The sequence below is a fragment of the Solanum pennellii genome, chromosome 1, assembly GCF_001406875.1.
Source record: "Solanum pennellii chromosome 1, SPENNV200".
In the NCBI taxonomy this organism is placed as follows: Eukaryota; Viridiplantae; Streptophyta; class Magnoliopsida; order Solanales; family Solanaceae; genus Solanum; species Solanum pennellii.
In genome coordinates this window covers 47,988,770-48,011,886 of record NC_028637.1, presented here as the reverse complement: position 1 = coordinate 48,011,886, position 23,117 = coordinate 47,988,770, and the positions used below count along the sequence as shown (strand labels likewise).

Below are 23,117 nucleotides of genomic sequence, written 5' to 3'. Positions count from 1 at the left end.
ATGAAAAAGGGTCATTTATCATTTCTTTGGAAAGCATGCTAAGTCATATGGAAGTCTTCAATGCACATGCCATAAAACATGTACAAGTTAAGGATTCCATCAACATAAAGCATGATCATGATCAAAGACATATTATCATAGAGTCATGTTAACAATTCATATTCAAAATATCATATACACATAACATAAAAAACACTTACCAATGACCCCACCCCTACCGACAAGTGCAATGGTCATGTGAAGCCCCATAATCCCACACAACCAAGTAGACAAGATACGAGACCATAAGTAAAGCTTTGATTGATGTAACTTGTAACATAACTAGTCATCACCTCATAAAGAAATATAGACGAATCACATGTTTATTAACGTAACTAACTTCATATAAGAGTAACAACATGTATCATAAGCATCATATCTTTCATATTATCATATTACATAAGAACATTGTCCTAGGACTTCCCTTAGAGTCAACTTGTGCAATGTCTAGGTAGATTCCCATACCCCTACCTATACTAAGTAGACTACTCAAGTCAGCCTAGTCAATGTCCATTTACTTGTCTTTCATTTTACTTGAGGGAAAATTTCCCTTAATCGACATAGACCATGTGAGCTAAACATGGAATTCGGTGTCATAAAACCCCACACCAAAAGAAGGTGGTCTACTGAACAAGGTAGAACCAAACATGACATAGCTTTCTAGGTGGATTCACTAGCTAGTATCCTATGGTGGAAACATAGTTCAAGAACACGGAGATATATTAGAGACCCATATTTCCACATTACATGGAAGCCTCTATCTCATGAGAGTCATTATGAACCTACCTTTCAACAAGGGAAGGGACGGGACACCTCTCATATCATTTCCATCGCTAAGCTTACATACCTTTTTGATTAACCTTTAAGTCATCATTTATTCATAAATATTATCATAAGTGATACGAGATTAACCTCTTGTATAAACATGGTAATAATATCTTTAGAAATAGATGAGAACTTTCTTTCATCGTAACCCTTCGTTTGTGAGATTAACATATCATAAATCATCTTGTGTAAAACATACAAGAGAATATCATAAACTTGAATTATCGATTCTTATTATGATCTCACAAATTAACATATTCATAGCCTTAAAAAAAAGGCATAACATCATCATACACACTTCATTAGAATTGTAACATCATTTACAGGCTGTGATAAGAATCATAGAGTAATCACGACTTTACCTCTTGCTTCCAAGTACCTTATTCAAGAACTTACGTTCAACGTACAACAATCATAACAACAACATAGTGAAATACTCAATAGCATAATCCATACCAACTTTTAAGTCATATACAAGATCAATTCATAAGGTAGGATAAGGGAAAGGGTCATTGAAGAGTTCATTCAAGTCTTAGTTCCAATCTCAACGTTTACATCTTCAAGTAGTAAGTACAACCCAATCAAGACCATTATTTAGAGAGAGATCATGCATCACACGAGATTCAAACATTATTAATCAAATACTCAACAATTTCTTGTGAAATTAACCATAGAAAACCATTATTTTTCATTGATAGTCATAAATCTAGAGTTAGGAAGAAAACCCATTTTGTATAGTAAAAACCCTAGAAGTTTGAATTCTTGAAAACCATCTTTGAAAGGACCTCTTGGGGAAAGGAATCCCAAAATTGAAAAACCCATACCTTATAGATGAATAATCCATGAAATTTGATAGTAAACCTCGAAGCCTTTGTCTTCTTTGTTAAGATCTTCTTGCTCTTCAATGAAGTTTGGAAAAGAGAGCGTTTCTTGAGATAGATGGGTAATTGCAGTTAAATCTGAATTGGACGTGTAAAAAATGGTCTAAAACTGACCTAGAATCAATATATAATCATCCTATAAAATACCCAAAATACCCTTCACTTAGATGGGTCTTTTTATGAAGATAAATTACCAAAAGTACGACTTAACAGATCTAGGAAGTGGTTGCGCGTCGCAGGGCCGATTCCCATTATTTTTCTGAAATTTTGGGTCGAGGCAGTGAGGTGTGTGTCAGCCTCGTGTCGCGAGGCTGACCCTAAATTCTTAAGGTAGTAGCCTGTGTGTAGGCTGTGCGTCGTACACCTCATGCTCCAATCTGGTTCGCGCAGGTTTCTTGGCAACATGCCTACACATGTTGGAGTCCTCCCCAAGGACCTGTTGTGTTGTCCTTGGTGTGTCGTTATCAGACGTTTGGACACTTAGTACTACATATTAACTATACAAGATATATTTACAAATTTTAGACTTCATTTGATACTTCGAAACCTTCACCAAACATAGGGACGTCACTAGTTCGAATAAGCCAGTTTCCGGACGCCAATGTCTTTCTTTGTCATTTTGGATCTAACCTTTTCTAAATGAACTTATTACACTAATATAGGTCTTGAAACATCATTTTAAACATTATTAAATAGTTTAACCTCTAGTCTAAGTCATGGCATTTCTGGAGTGTTACAGTGTGAGAATAAAAATGCCAGTACCATGGCTTCTCGTTTGTGAGACTTCACAAGGATGAATCTTCTAATTTTCTTTGGGTCTAAGGTGAATAAAGATTCTCAATATTTTTTTGATGAGGTTTATAAGATCTTGTATTCTATGGGGGTGATCTCAAATGAGAAGGGCGAGTTAGCCGCTTACCAACTCAAGGATGTGGCTCAAACTTGGTACACTCAATGGAAACGCAATAGGGCTTTGAGAGCAGGTCCCATAAGTTGGGAAGTCTTTAAGAAGGAATTTCTGGGTATGTTCTTTCCAAGAGAGAAAAGAGAGCCAGGAGTGAAAGAGTTCATCAACTTTCTCCAAGGAGGTATGCGTGTTCAAGCATACTCTTCTAAATTTATCAAGTTGTCCAAGTATGCTTCTTCTTTGGTGTCTAATCCTAGAGATGAAATGAGTCATTTTTGTGACGGGTGTGTTGATGATATTGTGGTAGAGTGTTGTGCAACAATGCTTCATGAAAACATGGACATTTCTTGTTTGATGGTGCATGCTTAATTAGTTGAGGAGAGTTGGCTTAAGAGGAAGAGTAGGGATGCTAAGAGGGAATGGCTTTATGATGGAGGTACTTCTAAGGGTAAGTTTGAAATCCAGACAAACCAAAATTTAATAACAGATTCTCCAACAAATTTCCTTCTAATTTCCTAAAGGCTAACAAGGATAGGGTGTCTAACCCTAAGCCTCTATCTAATGAGAGCAATAATTCTACCAAATGTGGCAAGGGGCACTGGGTTAATTGTTTAATGGGTTCGAGAAATTGCTTTGGTTGTGACAAGAGTGTCCACATGACTAAAGATTGTCCCATGTCCTATACTCAAGGAAGGGAGAGTAACCAAACTCAAGCAAGTGGCCCGAATTCCAATACTCCTAAGAATAACCACTTCTATGCTCTCAAGTCTAGGGGTTATCAAGAGGGTTCTCTCAATGTTGTTACCGGTATGTTGCAAGTATTTTCAATTAATGTTTATGAATTGCTTGATTTGGGTGCCACTTTTGATTTCTAACTGTTTTAGTGACTAAGAAGTTTGATGTGCTCTCGATATCTTAGTTGAACATTTTTCGTTTCTATCCCGGTGGGTGACTCCGTTGTTGCTAAAAGAGTATAGGAGTTGTCCTATACTATTGTCCAATAGAGTTACATTGGTTGATTTTTCAGAATTTGATATGTTAGACTTTGATGTCATATTGGGGATAGATTGGTTACGTTCTTGTTTTTGTTCAATTGATTGTAGAACAAGGGTAGTTAAATTCTAATTTACTAATGATCCTGTTTTAGAATGGAAGGGGGGAACTCAATCGCTAGAGGTCAAATCATTTCATGTCTAAAAGCTTGTAAGATGATTTCTAAGAGAAATCTCTATCATATTGTGAGGGTCAAGGACCTTATGTTCAAGGCTCCTCCTTTAGAGTTTTTCCCTGCACTGAAGGATTTTTCGGAATTCTTCCCCGATGACTTACCCCAAATTCCTCCCTAACGAGAAGTAGGCTTCGGCATAAATTTGATGCCCGATATAAAATCCATTTCAATTCCTCCTTACTGGATGGCTCCGACCGAGTTGAAAGAATTGAAGGCTCAACTCAATGATTTGCTAGATAAGGGTTTTATATAACCAAACATATATCCATGGGGCTCTCTGGTATTATTTATGAAAAAGAAAAATGGGTCTTTTAGAATGTGTATTGACTACAAACAATTGAACACGGTCACTATAAAGAATAAATATCCTCTTCCAAGTATTGATGATTTATTTGACTAACTCTCTGGTGCGAATTACTTTTCAAAAAACAATTTGAAGTTGGTTTATCACCAATTTAGGGTTAGAGGTGTTGACATTCATAAAATGTATTTCCAAACTAGGTACGGTCATTATGAGTTCCTAGTCATGTCTTTGGTCTAGCTAATGCCCGGACGACTTTTATGGACCTTATGAATAGTGTGTTCCTGAATTATCTTGATTCATTTGTAATTGTCTTTATTGATGATATCTTGGTATATTTTGAAAGTGAGGATGAACACATGGGTCATTTGAGGATAGCATTGCAAGTCCGCAAGGAACATCAACTCGTTGCTAAATATAGTAAGCGTGAATTTTGGTTGAGAGCGGTTTCTTTTCTTGATCACATTGTTTCAAGTGAGGGCATAGAGGTCGATCTGAAGATAACGAAGGTGGTTAAGAATTGGCCTAGACCTTTGAATCCAACCGAGATTCGAAGTTTCTTGGGTTTAGCCGAGTATAATGGGAGATTTGTCGAAGGTTCTTCATCTACCGCTTATCGTTTAACAACCTTAACCCAAAAGAAAGTTAAGTCTGAGTGGTCGGAAGCTTGTGAAAGAGGTTTCAAGAATTGAAAGATAAACTTACCTCCGTGCCGTTTTTGACCTTACCAAAGGGTATCGAAGGGTTTGTGGTGAATTGTGATGCTTCTCGAGTAAGTTTTGATTGTGACCTCATGTGACATGATAAGGTGAGAGCATATTCCTTCAGAAAACTCAAGGTGCATGAGAAGAACTATCCAACTCATGATCTTGAATTGGCCCCCGTAGTATTTGCTCTGAAAATATGGAGACACTATCAGTATAGGGTGCACATGGATGTGTTCACTGACCATAAGAGTCTTCAATATGTGTTCTCTCAAAAGGAGTTAAATCTCCAAAAAAAAATGGTTAGAACTTTTAAAGAACTATGATATGAGTTCATTATACAACCCCAGAAAAGCCAATGTGGTTGCGGATGCGTTGAGTTGAATGTATATGGGTAGTGTAGCTCGTGTTGAAGATGATAAGAAAGATTTAGTGAAAGATGTGCATAGATTTTCCTAGTTGGGTGTCCGATTAGAAGACTCTCCACAAGGGGGTTTCATGGTTCATCATAACCCCGATTCATCTTTAGTGGTTGAGGTGAATTCAAAGAAACATCTTGATCCTTTATTGATGGAGTTGAACGAATCAATACTTAGTAAGCTTTGTGTTTAGGTTCTAAGGTAGATTGTGTGTTTCGAATGTGGATGACTTAAGGAGATAAATTATGGAAGAGTCTGATGGTTCCCTATATTCCATTCATCCAGGATCCACCAAGATGTATCGTGATCCATAAGAGGTCTATTGGTGGAATGGTTTGAAGAAGGATATAGCAGAGTTTGTGGCCAAATGTCCTAATTGTCAACAAGTCAAAGCTGAACATAAATGTAATACTACAGAAGTTCCATGACTTAGTATAGAGCCTTAATTGATGAACTAAGCCTTAAAAGAGTTTTTATAAGCCTAAATTAATTTATTCAATCGAATTAGGAAGTGTTAGAATCAAAACGTCAAGAAATGACCAAGACGTCCGAAGACTAGTGAAATTGAGATAGTGTGCCTTGGTGTGTTTCAAGGGGTTTTAAGAGTCGAAATTAAGTCAAATTTGGTGAAAAGGTTTAAAAAATATATGTTAGAGCGTGTTTAAGGTCTAAACATCTCTGTACGACTCCCCACCGACCACCCTAAGGGTCCTTGAAGATGACCCTTACATTTGACCCTAAATGCTGTCATTTGACAATGTCTATTGAAGAACCAAATGACGAGCCGCCGGTGGGTCAATGAACCGGTGATTGGGACCGTTGTTTAATGCCTAGACATTTTATAAAATATCTCAAAAATCAGGTCTCTGATCCAAACTACAGATGACTAGGACGGTCCGTGGTTGGATTGACGCCCCTTTGACGGGGAGTCATCATTTGGGGTTGGACTTCGCTGTCCAATATCGGTATGTGTGGGATAATTGGTTAATTAGTTAATTAATTAATTAAGGGTTAAATAGTGGTTATTATGTTTTTTAGGACTATAAAAGAGTTAGACTTCATTAAACTAACTCAAAAATTCATTATTTCCCAAACCCAATTCACTCCCGCTTCTCTCTACTTACTCTCTATATTCCAAAGACCCTCCATTGAAGACCAAGTGTCACACCCGGATTGTGGAATCCGAATACAACCGGCGTCGTTAACCTCTTCGAGGTTGTAGACAAGCCTCTTCTTAGCTTTCATGACAATCATATAGTTAAAATTTGCGGAGAATTTAAAACTTTTAAAACATAGTGAAGTATACATAGACTTCATATGATTACTATATAGAATAATATTCTAATGTGGTCAAACTAAACAACCATGTACAATCGATTAACCAAATCAATGAAGAAATCAATTTATATTAATAGTTTGACAAACGAACTTAATACAAAGCTTTGAATAGAAGTCTGAAAAGAAACCTAGGGACAACATCCACTAGCTATGTCTAAAGTACTAAGCTATAATAATAGGTGTAATATCCTCGAACTCAAGAGGACCTAGTAAAGTCTGGAGATCACTGATCCAAACCGCTTCAATGAGTCTTCAATCTTCTCTCTGACCTGCGCCTATAAAATAGTGATAGTATAGGGTTATTACACACTTGTACTAAGTACGGGGATATGCACATATACACATAAGTACTATGCATGATCAAGGAAAGCTCTTCCTATAACAACATGCCATTTCTGGAAAGTGAAGTCACTAGACTTTCTTAATTCGTTATTTGTGAATTATTGTATGAATATGACATATCTTAATTCATTCAAAGCACACAACTCATTTTCTATATGAACATAATACCTTATAATCATGAACATAATTTTAGAGCAACTTGAACGAAAATTTTGAAATTTGCTCCTCCAAACCCGAGAGCTCCTTCCCCAACACTTAGTTTATTTTTCAGTCTTTTTCTTCTTCTTGTTGTGTAGTTCAAAGATCTCTTTAATCTTATGTTTCAATTACAAGTGTAATGATTCATTATAGTCCCATACCTACAATGAATCAAGTAAGTAATCCAATAGACTAAGGAAATGATTTGGCTACCCTTACTACAAGTTATTCTTTCCATTCTTGTTAGATTGGGCATGAAATCTTCAAAAGACAATCTTTATTGTCTAGGCCACTTATTTCATCATTTTCATACTATGGATTTTGTGGGACATTGATTTGCCATTATGTTTTACTCTCCTTTATTGGCATAATATAAGAAGTCATTATAAGCCAATTTTTATTTGGCTATGCCCATTATTTGATCATTTGCATAACGTGAATATATTGGAGCATATACCTTGATTTGGCACAAGCCAAAAACTTGTTAACACTTCATTCTTATCAACCACGCATGATTTGACATACTTAAGCTCTTACTTTCTTAGCTCTCTTTGAAATTACATTTCTTCTTCTTTCTTTCTTACTTTCTTAAAGAAATATTTAGCATTAAGATCATGATAGCTAACATGAAATCCAGTGTCTGCCCCACACCAAAAAGGGGCGGTTCACCAGTCAAAGTGAACCTAGATCATGTGAGATAACATGAAATCCAGTGTCTGCCCCACACCGAAAGGCGTGGTTCATTGGCAAAGTGGAACCAAGTCCAGTGCCTTCCCCACACCGAAAAGAGGTGGTTCACGACTAATGTGAACCTAATACATTCTTTGAGCATTTAACCGATATAGATCATGTGAGATAAACATGAAATCTAATGTCTGCCCCACACCGAAAAATGGTGGTTTCACTGGCCAAAGTGAAACAGCATCATACCTAGCTCTCTTACGTGGAATCCACTTGCTAGTTCCTATGCTGGCAACATAGTTTGAAGACTAGGATACATACGGAGACTACTTATCCACCTTGGTGGTAGCCTCATCTCATGAGGCTTACATGTGCTGGCACAAGCTCATTGCTAGTCTATCGGTGCTTTGCTCAACTTCTTTTTCTTTACATCTTTTAGAGTTGACTCAAACATTATGGAAGCTTTCTTCTAGATATGAGGTTTACTTAACTCTTTGGATAACGGTTCATCCCTTTCTTTACTTGATTAAATGTGAATTTTAACCTTACATTATCATCTTGGTGTTAATGAGGCTTTTCTCACGATTATTAACACCATCTTATGTGAGTATCTTTAACATAGTTGTCTTAGGTGTAAGTGAGACTTGTCTCACTTCCTTCAACACCTAATTCTGGTCACTTTCATAATTCAAAGTCTTTTAATTATGTTATTACTCACCTTAATTCGTTTCATGTATTTTGGAAGCTTTATGCCATAATTATATACGTTAAGAACTTTGTTCCATATAGTTACTATGTTTATAGTTCATTTGGAAAGAGTATGTTGGGACTTGTCCCAATGATTGGCATACCCTTGGTTATGAATTCAAACACATTGGTCATGCTTAATTCGGTTTTCATAGTCATTAGTCACTTTTTTTCATCATATCTTTGAAACAACATTGTAAGCCAATTCCATTCAACTTTTTGGACAATGTATTGTTAGACAATTTTATTGGCATAAACCAAACTTTACTTAAACCATTTTCATTATGCTATAACCAACCAAATCAATTAGTTTCATGAAAGTACTGTAGTGATCTCCTCAACATAAACAAGTCGACACTTCAACATTTAACAATAACTAAGCTTCATAGTCGACTTTTAATCAAACTTCATATTCTCGAAAAAAAACTAAGCATTACATCATTCTTTACTTCATATAACTAATAACCTAATCATATGAATCAAGTATACAGCTTTATTAGTCATTAACAAATCAAGAACCCTACATATAATGATCAATTAACACCAGATACCAACAACATTGTTCGAGATTACATCTACATACTATTAGAATAAAAAACAAGGATAAGTAGGGAGATGGACGTTCAACAATGTCATTGGAACAACCCTAGTTTCGATATTCTTGAATTCATAAAATGTTTGAAAATACTCTTGGAGAAAGTAATTCAAGAGATAAAGCCCATAACTTATGTAGAATTTAATCTACGAAGATCACCTTGCACGAAAACCTTGAAGAATACCTTTAAATCGCCTAAGACATTTTCTGTTTTTCTTGCATTTTGCTCACCATTTTTCTCACACTTGTTTTCTATTTTAGTCGTGAGTTTCTAGGTCTTAGGAATTGATATTTAGTAATTTAACATAGAATAATAAACTTAATTAATAAATCAATTATCTAATTTACTAAAACGCGCCTCCTAGATTGACTAGAATTAGAAGAACACTTGACTTAACCGAAATCTGAAAATTGCTTAGGGGTTTCGGTATTGACCAGTTAAATTAATTAATTAAGCTTCTAATTTAATTAAATAGGTAACCTAGGGTAATTACTAAAGTACCCCTAAGTTGTTAGGACCATAACCAACCCTTTGGACCATCCTAGGTTAGGTACTAGGATATTTCTTAGTTAGTTACTTGTCTATTGTAAGGATTTCGGTTTGACGATTTAAATTAAGTTGTTAATTTTATTAATTAAGTGACTAGGGTAATTAATAAAGTACCCCTAAGTTGTTAGGGCCATAAATAACCCTTTTGGACCATCCTATGTTAGGTACTAGGATGTTTCTTAGTTAGTCCCTTATCTTAAAGTCACCCGATTAGGTCTTAGGTTGTGGGGTCCCTTGGTTAGTTATTTTTGGTTTTTCCTAGGTTAGTTAGTTATCTAGGTCATTTAGTTACAGACTAGGTCCAGTTAGGGAGCTTGGACCCACGTGGGCTGATCCGGACGCGCGCCTTGTCCCCGACCGCCCTAACCAAATCGGTTAGCTTGTCCCTTGGCCGATTGCACATGTGTTGCGTGTACTTTCCTAGATAACTATAATGGAAGGTTCATTAGGAATGTTTAAGTATTGTCCCAAGTATCCCCACTATGTCCTTGGGCACTTCTTAGTCTACATGATCATTTTAAGTGATCATGTGCTATGGTACTAGGCTTGACACTTGGATGCCTAGTACATATTGTATGAAGGTTGGCATATTAATTGTAGCTTAGGGTCTTCATTGCAGGTAAAATTCTCAAACAAGCTTGGATTATATTTTAAATACTTATGTATATATAGAAATTGGCTAACATCCTTAAGCTAATATCCAATAATATGCCCAATATTTCTCAAATTTGGGCATTGGAATGCTTATATACCCCAATACGCATTCTTAAAAACTTACTAGGCTCTTCACTAGACATGTACATTTTCTTGAATGTTACACCAAGGTTCAAGCTTCTCTAAGGCTTCAGGAATCAAGATTTATTCCATCAATCTTCAAGGATTGTTTAGGTGTGGAAGCTATTCACTCTTGGGATCTCTTTCCCTAAGAGGCTCTTCAAAATTGGTTCCAAAGATGTCTAAAATCATGGTTTTCATCCAATTTCGTGAATTGTCTTTCAAATTAATTTAATGTTGTATTGTGTTGGCTTACATTGATAGTTTATGATTTATTAATGGTGAATTGTTTTAGTTCATAGTCTTTTACCTAGTTTCTCTAAAAGATCCATGAATGAACCCTTTTCCTAATACCCTATCTATGAATTGGACTCATAGATGATTTGGGTTGTTGGAATTGAATATGTTATTGATTAGTTCACTATTATATGATGATGGTGATTGGATTATTGGATTAATGTGATGGAATTGATGGTAATCTCTTGAAGGAGATTCTTCGAAGACATTGGGAAGACTTTGAGATTTATGATTTCATTACTTCAATTATGTTGGTATATTCTTGATGATGATGTTCTACTGAAGTATTATTATGTTAATAGAATAGGAAGATGATGATATGATGAATATGATGGCATGTTAAGAATATATTGAATGTGATATCATGGTAAGGGTATGATGATGCAAGGTTGAAAGTGATTCTCTTGTGTGCCGATTATTATAACTATGATGTGTTGATCTCACTAATGTTGGGTTGTGATGAAAGGAAGTTCTCATTCTAAACCTAAATATCTATGATCATGATTATACAAGGGGTTAGTCTCAAAAAGGGACTTTAGTTTAGCACCGAGCGAACTAGATGTGAGAGGTGTCTCCTCCCAAGAGGGAAGGTAGGTTTACTAATATTCTCATGAGATTGATACTACCATGCAATGGAATACATGAGTTTCTAGTAATTCTCCTAGTTCCTTAACTATGTTGCCACCATAGGAATAATGGCTAGTGGATCCATTTAGAATGCTATGTTCATGTTTTGGTTCTACCTTGGGAAGTGGAACACCTTCTTTCGGTGTAGGGTTTCATGACACCTGATTCCATATTTATCTCACATGGTCTAATGTCAGTTAAGGCAGTTGTTCCCAAAATTAAAATTAATGAATGAAAGTAATAAAGATGACACTAACTAGGGTGACTTAAGGGATACTACTTAGTATTGGTAAGAGTTATCGGACTTTACGTATGCATTGCACAAGTTGGCCTTGAGAGGAGTCCAATGAGGTTGTTCTTATACACTTATGTTATAATGAAATGTACGAAGTTAGTTCTATATGATGTTGCTCCTATATGATATTGGTTTCATTTGATGAACATGATATTTGTCTAAAAGTGCTATATATAATGATGACTATACATGATGTTATGTTATATGAGGCAAGGCATTACTTATGATCTCTTTTCTAGTTTTCTTGATTATATGGGGTTATGGGCTTCACATGAGTATTGCACTTGTAGTCTTGGGATGGGATTTTTGGTAAGGGTCTTGTATGTTGATGATATGAACTATTTAACTAGAAATGTTGATATGACTCTATAATGATGATATTCTTGTATATATATGAACATGAATTAGTGTTGGTGTGATATTTGGCTTGTATATGCTCTTGTGTGTGCATAAAGTCTTTCAAATGACTTAGTATGTTTCTAAAGAAATGGTCCCTTTTGTGTATGTCTTCAAAGGTTTTAATTGCTATGTTTCCTTACTTAGTACATGTGGTTTGTACTAACCCATTTCTTTATATTTCTACAAGTATGTAGGTTTGGGCCGTTTAGGTGCTTAGAGGCCATTTGCAAGAAAACTTGGGCTTTTCCCCAAGTTGTTGGTGAGTCCTCAAGTTCCGAGGATGGTGCCACTTATATAGATTTAGTAGTATATTCTATGTCTAAGACATTTGTTTTTTCCTTATATTGACACTTTTTTGTAAGACTATATGTCACAATATTGTACTAGTGTAAGGGCTATGCCCAAACTTTGTAATTCTCATTATATGGTATACGTGAGACAATATTAGACTTAAAGGAATTAACTATTCTAAATGAGAAGTCTATGTACACTTCATACGCGAGAAGTCTATGTAAACTCCATATATGATAAGTGAGAAGTCTAAGAATACTTCATATGTAGAAGTTTTAAATTTTCTGCATTTTCTATACCTATGATATGTCATGATGTATGCTAAAGGCTAGTCTAAGGCCTCTATTATTACGAAGACGTTGGTTACATCTAGGGGGTGCTCCCCGGTCATGACAATCAAAGACTGGGAGGGTTAAATCAAGAGATAGATATTCCTACTTGTAAGTGGGAAGATGTCAATATGGGCTTCGTTGTGGGTTTGCCTCATACCCGGAGGCAAAATGACTCAATATGGGTTATTGTGGATGGATTGACAAAATCTGCCAATTTTATCCCCGTCAAAGCTACTTATTCGGTGTAGGAATATGCTAAGTTGTATCTTAATGATATTGTGAGTTTGCATGGGGTTCCCTTGTCTATCATCTCGGATATGGGTCCCCAATTGACTTCTAGATTTTGGAAGGCTTTCCAAAGTTGGTTAGGTACTAATGTGAAACTTAGTGCCGTATTTCATCCACAAACGGATGTTTGGCGGAACGAACCATCCAAATCTTAGAAGACATGTTGAGGTCATGTGTTACTGACTTCAAGGGTAGTTGGGATGAACATATACCATTGATTGATTTTTCCTACAATAATAACTATCATTTAAGTATCGCCATGACACCTTTTGAGGACCTTTATGGAGGAGGTGTAGATATCCAATCGGGTGGTGTCACATCTGGGAATACCCCCTTGATGTAACTGGCGTTGTTTTCCTCTTTGAGGACTAATACTAGCCTCTTATCTTACATCATTACATTCATAGGTCAAATTTAGCGGAAAATTTAAAACTTTTCATTACTTCTAATTGGAGGTTTACATAGACCTCTACATACAAATAGTATATATATCGAGTATACATAGACCCTTCGTATTACTTTTATTGAACATAAATATATAGAATATAACATAGTCTCAAAATATTTGTCTCATAACATAACCATCTAATAAGAGTATATCAAATTGGGCCTAGCCCATACATCAATACAATAAGACCACATATAGGTCATATAGTGTTTAGTACTCAAATGAAAGGAAAGAAACATAAGAGTCTTAATACTAAAACAACTTTATATCTTGATATTGACATTTCCCTCGAAAAGTGAGGACCTACCCAACTTGGATGATCAAGAATTGCAAGTCTTATTCAAAGTCGTCTCCAAAGGTCCTTAAACGACCTGAACCTAAAATGTTGGGGGAAAGGAAGAAATGAAGTTAGTACACCACTTGTACTAATTATGAGACCGTATGCACACTTTCTTTGAAAACATGCTAAGAAAAGGGACATTTCAATAAGTATGCACTTTGCCTTTAAACCTTTATGCACATTTAGCAAGAGCATACCAACAAATAGGACATGTTCATTAGGTCATAGACATGTAAATCACAAGAACAACAACATCAAGACTAGTCAAGTCAACATGCATATCATAATATTGAATACATAGTCAAGTAACTCTACCATCAAGTCATAATAGCAATAACCATGAATAAGGGTACATTTCATCATAACCAAAGCAAGACACTCACCCATGAACCCGTATAAAGTCAAACAGTGCAATGACCAAGTAAAGCCCCATAACATTACTCAATCAAGTAACCCAAGAAGAATCATGACTAAATCCTACTTCACATAGCATAGCATTTAGGAGTACATATCATCTTACTTTAACAATATTGACCAACACATATTCATAAGTGAAACTAATCAACATATAATCTCAACCATGTGCAAGTTCATCATATACATATCATTTATCATCATAAGCATATTCATACATAAGAACATCCTCCTAAGACTCCCCTCAAGGCTAACTAGTGCAATGTTTAGGTAGAGTCCCATACCCCTACCTAGACTAAGCTAGACCCCTTAAATTATCTTAGTTAGAGTTCATTCCTTTATTCATTTTACCTTTTGGGAACATCTTTCCCTAAAAGACATAGACCACATGAGCTAATGTTGAATCCGGTGTCATGGAACCCTACAACGAAAGAAGGCGTACTACTTGCCAAGGTAGTACAAAAATATGAACATAGCAACTACATGAATCCACTAGCTAGTATTCCTACGGGGGAAAACATTGTTTAAGAACCAGGAGATATAGGGGACCCTCTTTATGCTACATTCATTGTAGTATCCAATTTCAAGAGTACATTAGTGATCCTACCTTCCCTATTTGGGAAAGGACACTCCTCATTCTAGTTCACTCGGTGCTAAGCAAGAGTCCCTTTTGAAATGTCTTTAATGTCTTTATTAATCATCATAGATTATTGTAAGTCGTAGGGTCTAAACCTTGTACAAACATCATCATCATCATAGCTCAATAATAATTGCATGAGTATTGTCCTATCATTACAATTCATACAGGTGAGGTCAGCACATTAACATTTTCATATCATGATAAGGCACAATGGTAATCATTCACCATCCTTATAACATTTACATCTTAAGCCAACACCTCACAAATCATAGTCAAGACATTTCAATTCAACATCATACCACCCTATCAATTCTAATACAAGGCATACTCCGATACAACATCATGACTTAATCACTATTAAGAATAATTTGAAGTAAAGGATAGGGATCATAAGACTTATCAAGTATCCTTCATAGTTCATCATCAAGGTCTTACCATCAACCCTTAACTCAACTGAATTAGGGTGTAGTTTCATCATAAAACCAACATAATAACATGGCTAATTTTATCACTACATCACAATTACCATTAGTTCATAGCTTAAGATAAGATACTTAGGTCAATTCACAACATACTTCATAACCGAGATTACATATCAAGAACTAGCATGAAAGGACTATAAATCACCCTAATTAATTCATGAATTGTATAACAACATCATATATTAGTAATTCAACCAATTACCAAGTAAATTGAACCAATATAACCTAATACATATCAAGATCATAACCTAGGGTTAAGGGGTAAAGGTCATATTCAACAAATTAGACCAAACCATCAAGATATATCATAATTAAGTCAGAATACATGTTAATCTATTTATAATATCCAAAAGAAATTACAAACAAATCAATTCATAACATCAATTTTGAGATTGGATGAAACCCACTTGAAAACTCAACTTTTAAAATCAATTTGATGGAACCCTTTGAGGAAAGAGGTCTTAAAGTTTAATTAGATCCCATACCTTACTAATTGATGAATATTGATGGTGAAAATTGAATATTTGCAGCCCTTAAACCCTCCCCCATCTTGGTCTTCAATGGAGTTCTTCACTAGAGAGAGAAAGAAGAGAGAAGGAAGAGAGTTTGGGTTTGTGAGTTATGAGAGTTTAGTTAGTGTTAATTAGGTTAGGACTTTATATAGGGTATTAACTAAGTTAATTAGATATCAGTAATCTCCCAACTAATTAAATAACCCTTTAGTTATTAATTGGAAATAAATTAAAACGTGCAATGAAAACATGCCTTACAGATGACACCACGATCGACGGATCGTGGGTCAATTGACGGCCAGCTCCCCTTCCGGGCTGCACATCCGTAGGTAAGTTCAGAGACTGGTCCAAATGGACCGTTAGCCAAAATGGATAAGCATTGGTCGACGGATGTCATCGACGCCCCGTCGATCCACACACGCATCGTCGATTCACTTCGTGGGCGCACACTGCCCAGGCAGTCTTTGACCCCAAAATGTAAGGGTTCTCCTCAAGGGCCCTTGGTTGGTCCTTGGGGATTCATACCCAAACGTTTTGACCATGAATCAACTTAAAAACATTTTAGAAATCCCTCCACCAGATTTTATGAATTTCTGACTCCTAAAAGATAGTCAAATAGGCTAAGGCACGCAAGTACCTCCTTTAACTAGTTTCCGGACATCATGGACGTTCTTGGATGTTTTGTTTTTCCAGACCTCCTAAATGAATTATATTAATTAAAATAGACCTTAAAACAATGTCTAAATCTTATGAAACTTATGTTAGGATCTAGAACATGTCTTGGATATTCGAATTGTTACATTATCCCCCCTTAGGAATATTCATCCCGAATGACACTAAAAATCTTTTGAAGGACGGATAGACTCAAGACTAGCAGCCCAACCAACAATAATACATAATAGCATCAACCATATCACTTACACAAGGATTTTCAGAACTTCAATTACCACACATAAGGCTCAACATTACATTATAAGGAATATCTTTCTCACAACAACAAGAGCTCAACATAGCATTTATGAGTCAATTATGCCAAAGTTAAACTTACCAACATGCTACATATCATTTCATAAAGACTCACCATATAAAAATGCACAACATGACTCAACAAGCAAATTTGCAAACTATGGCCATACTTCACAATAATCACTATGACAACATCTAAAAATGTACATTTTGCAAGACTTCACCAAAAATCAGGGTTCTCTTCTCTCTTGGTACCTTTCCCAAGAGACCCCTTAAGATTCAGTATATTCAAATCCAAAAACTAGGGTAGTCCCTATTGCATGTCACTGTCACTAGCTCCCAATGATTCGTAGGTTGGGTATGTTTACTTGTAGACATTAGGCGTGTGTTGTTTTTCCGTGATGAATATGTTCATGAATGTGTGTTTGAAATTGTATGAATGACAACCTATGTGATCCGAAATTATGTGTACGTGGATGGAAATGTGAACCATGACTATCTTCTCTAGAGTTTAAGTCTCTAAAATGTAATGTTATGGTGGTATTCTTACGTACACAAACTTATGTAAATCGTGATGTTCATGTAAAGTGTAATGTGGTTGAATTGATGGAGAAACTCTTGGATAAACGAATCCATGAAAATGCACCTAAAACGCTGTAAATGAACTATGAAATTTACCTATAAGCTAACGTCTAATGTAATGAAAAAGATGCTGAAAAACTACAAAATTTCCAGCTACAAGTTGATGGATTTCGGTTACATTGAAGTAGTACAAAATGTTGTGAAAAATAAATTAAAACAAGTGAGGTCATGGAGGATTGAACCCGTGACCTCACCATGTCAAAAACCATGAAAATAAGTGAGTTAAAAATAATATGATAAGGGGAACTCGAACCGTGATCTTGGATGGAAAATGGAATAATGAAAATAAGAAATGAGAGGAGTGGGATTCGAACCCACAACCTCTCGTTAAGACTAAGGAATAAAAAGAAAAGAATGTTGAGGCGTGTGGGAATCTAACCCATGACCTCTAGGCGAAAAAAAGGAATTTAAAAATAAAAATAAAGTGAGGCTGTGGGGATTCGATTCTACAACCTCTTGGTCCCAAGACAAGCGAATGAGAAAGAAAGAAAAATAAGAAAAAAATAGATGAATACATTAGGGCTCGATCTCAGGTCCCAAGTCGTTCTGACCAAAAATAAAATAAAAATAAAAATGTAAGTGTTGTCCAAGGGATTCGAAATCGGTCTCCCTTTCTCGAATTCCGTACTGATACATAAGTCAAACGTGAATAACTGTTCAAGAATAATGCTGCCTACATTGATCGAAACCGAGATTTTGGCATACATACAAGATTCATAAGTCTTGTATCACATAATCTTAGGAAGATATGAATCACTTAAACAAACTTTGAATGAAGCCTCATGGCTTGTCTGTATAGACCCATAATTCTAGCATACACTTAGAAGTAAGTGAACCTAAGATGTATGTAATGAAATGATGATATGAACAATGAAATGATGAAACCCTTTAAGGGATTAGTAAGAGTGTGAAACACACTAAATGTCCAAGTGCATTGGCATATGATGAAATGAACAATGAAGTGATGAAAGCCTAGAAGGGTTAAGTAAGATTGTGAAATGTACTAAACGGCCAAGTGCATTGGAATATGATTAAATGAACATTCACGTAATAAGGGGTGGGTAACGATGAAGAGCAAATGTTCTAAAGTTAATGAATGTTGTGACAATTTGATAAGAGGCTAATGTAAAATAAGAGAGCAATCTCAAATGAGCCTAAGTGAATGTTACCAAAATGTATTCACCTATGAGAGTGTAAATTTAATGAAGAGACCAATCTCTATGAGCACTCTAACGAAAGTATTGAGAGTAATAAACTTAATACTAATGATGAGATGAGAAATCATCTATTGAGCTTTGATGTCCTCATACTAGAAGCCAACTTCCAAGACGTATGAGTTGAATGTAATGTAACTTTATACTGAGCACCGATAGACTAGCTATTAGTGGTGATGCTTCTTTCGGAAATGGCGGAGGTTCACATAACTCTCATGAGATAAGACTATCTGGCAATGCCGGGTATGGGTCTCCTTATATCTACTACTCTTCGAACCTATACTGCCAATATAGGGATTAAGCGGGGTTCAATTCCCATGTACGCTATCATGTTTTGGCACTTTGGCCAGTGATTCCACCTCTTTTTGGTGTGGGGGAGACACTGGATTTCATGATGCTCACATGATCTATGTCGGTTAAAGTTAAAGTTCCCAATGAATGAATGAGGTCAGCCTCAACTGATGCATATAGTGAAATGAATAATACCAAATGTGTTAGGATAGACTTAAGTAATGACACTAGGTCATTCTTTATCATTGCACAAAAAACCCGATGAAAGTCTTAAACTACATCGTAGGTATAGCTGGTGTTCATACTAGCCTATGAATGAAATGAATTAAACTACGTATGAATGAATAAAGCAGACTCCGTGTTTGCTAATGAAGGCTCCCTAGTTGAGGTCCCATATGTTGGGCCCTGATTTTGGGAAGTCTTAATATCAAGTCCATGATTCCAAGGTCTCATGGTATATGAAAGAATGGTATAAAAGATATTATCTGATATATGCATAATGATATGTGCTATGTGTAAGATGTTATGTGCTGTGTGCAATATGATAAGTATGATGATGCATGTTACTCTCATGGCATGACTTTCGTAATCCAAATCTGGAAAGCTCACTAACTTTCCTAATCCTATCTTGGCAAGTCTATTGAGTTGACTTTCTAATCATGTTGTTAGGAAAGAGCTGTTCTTACTCATGCATGTCCTTGGTGTGTGCTTGCATATACCCATACTTGTACAAGTGTGTACTAATCCTATACAATTCTACAATTTTAGGTTCATGCACAGGTGGACGCTAGAGCTTAGAGGTTGACGTTGCAGCTATCCGGACGTGGAGCTTTCATCCGGACTTGGTAGGCCCTCATGCTTTAGAGGATGTCTACCGTATTATCTAGCTTAGATGTAGGCTATAGCTAGTGGAGCATGTTCCACTATTATTTCTTTCCACTTTTGTTCAGGCTTTGTATTGGTGCCGTTTGGCAAAAATATGATTGATAAAATTATGAACTTATTCTTTCATTTGATTATCTCTTTATTAGATAGTTGATATGTGAACGCCTATGATGTTAAGTTGTATGTATACATGTATGTTGAGAAGCAAAAAGTTTCAAATTTTTCTGCTAAAATTAACCTAGATGAAGTAAGGACGACGTATGCAGGCTTGTCTATGACCTCTGAAAGGTCAACGACGCCGGTCTCGTCTGAGGTCTAGATTTTGGTCGTGACAAAGTTGGTATCAGAGCCCTAGGTTAAATTCCGAGAATAATGAGTTCACATCAACCACATTGAGTAATTTCCAAGTCATGGTAGTGAAGTGCACCACTATCCTGGATTAGAGACTACATGATGCGTAGGAAAATTCCCTTCTTCTGATCTCGTCGTGCCTTTTCCTAATGTCTGATTTCTTGATGTTATGAGCGTGTCTAACATCAATCCTATTGTTTTAAGAGAATGATTACTAGGAGAACCATTGTCAGAGGAGAGTAGGAGCAGCTACTTGGGACAATCAGGTTCCACCCCAGGCTCCAGCTGAAGAAGTAGCTATGCCGATTAGCCTTGCTGGGTTGACTGATGCGGAGGTGCGGGCATCTCTGGCCAAGATGGAACACACCATCACTATGCAGGCTTAGGCCATGACTGACCAGGTCAACAGGCAGAACGTTCAAAGGGAGAACCCACCGGTTCGTAGCATAGTTGACAGGCTGAGAGACTTCACGAGGATGAATCCTCCTATTTTTACATATACCGAGAAAGCGGAGTTGTCTTCCTATCAGCTCAAGGATGTTGCACAGACTTAGTGCAAGATGTGTCAAGATAACCAAGCTTTGGGCAGAGTTCCGGTCACTTGGGAGCTGTTTAAGACAGCCTTCCTGGAGAGATTCTTTCTCAGAGAGATGAGGGAGGCCGAGGTTGAGGAGTTCATTAACCATAAATAGGGATCTATGACAGTCAGGGAGTATTTCCCGAAGTTTGTTAAGCTGTCCAGGTATGCTAATTCCCTTGTATCTAACAACAAAATGAGATGAGCAGGTTCCTCACAGGAATCACCGGAGATCTGGAGGAGGAGTGTCGGTCTGCGATTCTCCACAATAACATGGACCTCTCCAGGTTGATGGTGCATGTTCATCACGTAGAGGACAACCGGAAGAAGAGGGGCGTCCGTGATACTAGGAGGCCTAAGCCTCATGATCAGGCAAGTCCTAGCAATGTTGGAAACAGGAACAACTTTGGCGTCTGCGAGCAACCCAGATTCAAAAAAGGGATATAGAGTTCAGGGAACTCTAACTTTCAAAGTAATACAACACCTAGAGGAGGCATACCCGAGTCCAAGAAGGGCAATGGAGGTGATATGCAGCACCCCAGAAATAACTGTGCTAAGTGTGGCCGTGCTCACAGTGTAGAGTGCAGACAGGGCACTAATGCCTGTTTCGGTTGCGGTAAGAGTGGGCACATGGTTAAGGAATGCTCACAGAACAAGGGTCAGGCTGGAGGTAATGCCCAGCCTAGGCCTAATCCACAGGATGCAGCAATAGCCGAGCCTCCTAAGAGGAACAGGTTCTACTCCCTTAAGGGAAGGGAGGAGCAGGAGAAGTCCGCTGATGTGGTCACATGTATGCTACAAATATTCTCTACTTCTGTTTATGCTTTACTTGATCCAGGGTCTACGCTTTCCTTTGTAACTCCTTTACTTGTTTTCACATTTGAGACATTGCCTGAAGTTCTACATGATCCTATAGTGGTTAATACACTTTTAGGAGAAAATGTAAGAACTGATAGAGTATACAAGGGTTGACCAATAGTTGTAAGTGGTAAGACTATGTGTGCCGACTTGGTTGAGTTACCAATGCATGATTTTGATGTTATTCTTGGCATGGACTGGATTCATAGTTGTTATGCTTGTATGGATTGCCGAAGTAGGGTTGTGAGATTTCGTTTCGCTAATGAAGAAGAGCTGGTCTGGGAGGGGCACAACTCGAATCGTCCTAATCCCTTGATTTCGAACCTTAAGGACAATAAAATGATGTCCAAGGGCTTATTATGTCATGCTGTGAGTGTTAATGATTTAGATCATGACATTTCTTCGATAGACTCAGTGCCTGTAGTGAATGAGTTCCAAGATGTATTTCCTGATGATTTGCCTGGAGTTCCTCCCCCTCGAGAGATTGACTTTGGTATCGACTTAGAACCCAATACTAAACCAATTTAAATTCCTACTTACAGAATGTATCCAGCAGAACTCAAAGAGTTGAAGCCGCAGTTAAAAAATCTCACGTATAAGGGTTTCATTTACCCGAGCATATCCCCATGGAGCGGTCCAGTGTTATTTGTGAAAAAGAAAGATGGAACCCTTAGAATGTGTATCAATTATCGGCAGATCAACAAAGTCACTATCAAGAATAATTATCCACTTCCCAGAATAGATGACTTGTTCGACCAACTCCAAGGGTCTAGTTTTTTCTCGAAGATTGATCTTCGTTCAGGGTACTATCAGCTCAGGGTTAGGGATGGAGATATCCCAAAGACAACCTTTCGTACCCATTATGGTCACTATGAGTTACTAGTTATGGCATTTGGTCTCACGAATGCACCTGCTACATTTATGGATCTCATGAACAGGGTCTTCTCTGAATACCTTGACTGTTTCGTCAAAGTATTCATTGATGACATTCTCATCTACTCTAACACCTAGGACGAGCATGAACAACATTTGAGACTAACCCTGCAGGTACTTAGACAACATCAGTTGTATGCCAAATTCAGCAAGTGTGAATTCTGGATTAGATCAGTGACCTTCCTGGGTCATGTTGTGTCCAACAAAGGTGTAGAGGTAGATCCTAGGAAGACTGAGGTTGTTAAGAACTGGCCAAAACCTCTTACTCCCACTGATATCCGTAGCTTTCTGGGATTGGCCTGTTACAACCGCAGGTTCGTGGTTGGTTTTTCTTCCCTTGCTGCCTCACTGACAACTTTGACTAAGAAGAAGTCTAAGTTTGAATGGACGGAGACTTGTGAAATGAGTCCAGGAGCTCAAGGAAAGACTCACTTCAGCCCCAGTGCTTACTTTTCCTAAGTGTGGGGAGAATTACACTGTTTATATTGATGCATCTAGGGTTGGTT

The 23,117-nt window shown here is 37.0% G+C and overlaps 1 protein-coding gene across 1 annotated transcript; it reads left to right on the top strand.

Annotated features, from left to right (window-relative positions):
- The first annotated feature begins 4,540 nt into the window (after positions 1–4,540).
- On the top strand, positions 4,541–4,873 carry LOC107020853 (uncharacterized mitochondrial protein AtMg00860-like). The gene has a single exon (XM_015221375.1). It carries the CDS (start codon positions 4,541–4,543, stop codon positions 4,871–4,873), a length of 333 nt encoding a protein of 110 aa, XP_015076861.1.
- Positions 4,874–23,117: the final 18,244 nt, after the last annotated feature.

What these genes read in the sequence shown, in the direction of transcription:
- LOC107020853 (XM_015221375.1), top strand. Translation starts at nt 4,541, where the DNA reads ATGGGTCATTTGAGGATAGCATTGCAAGTCCGCAAGGAACATCAACTC.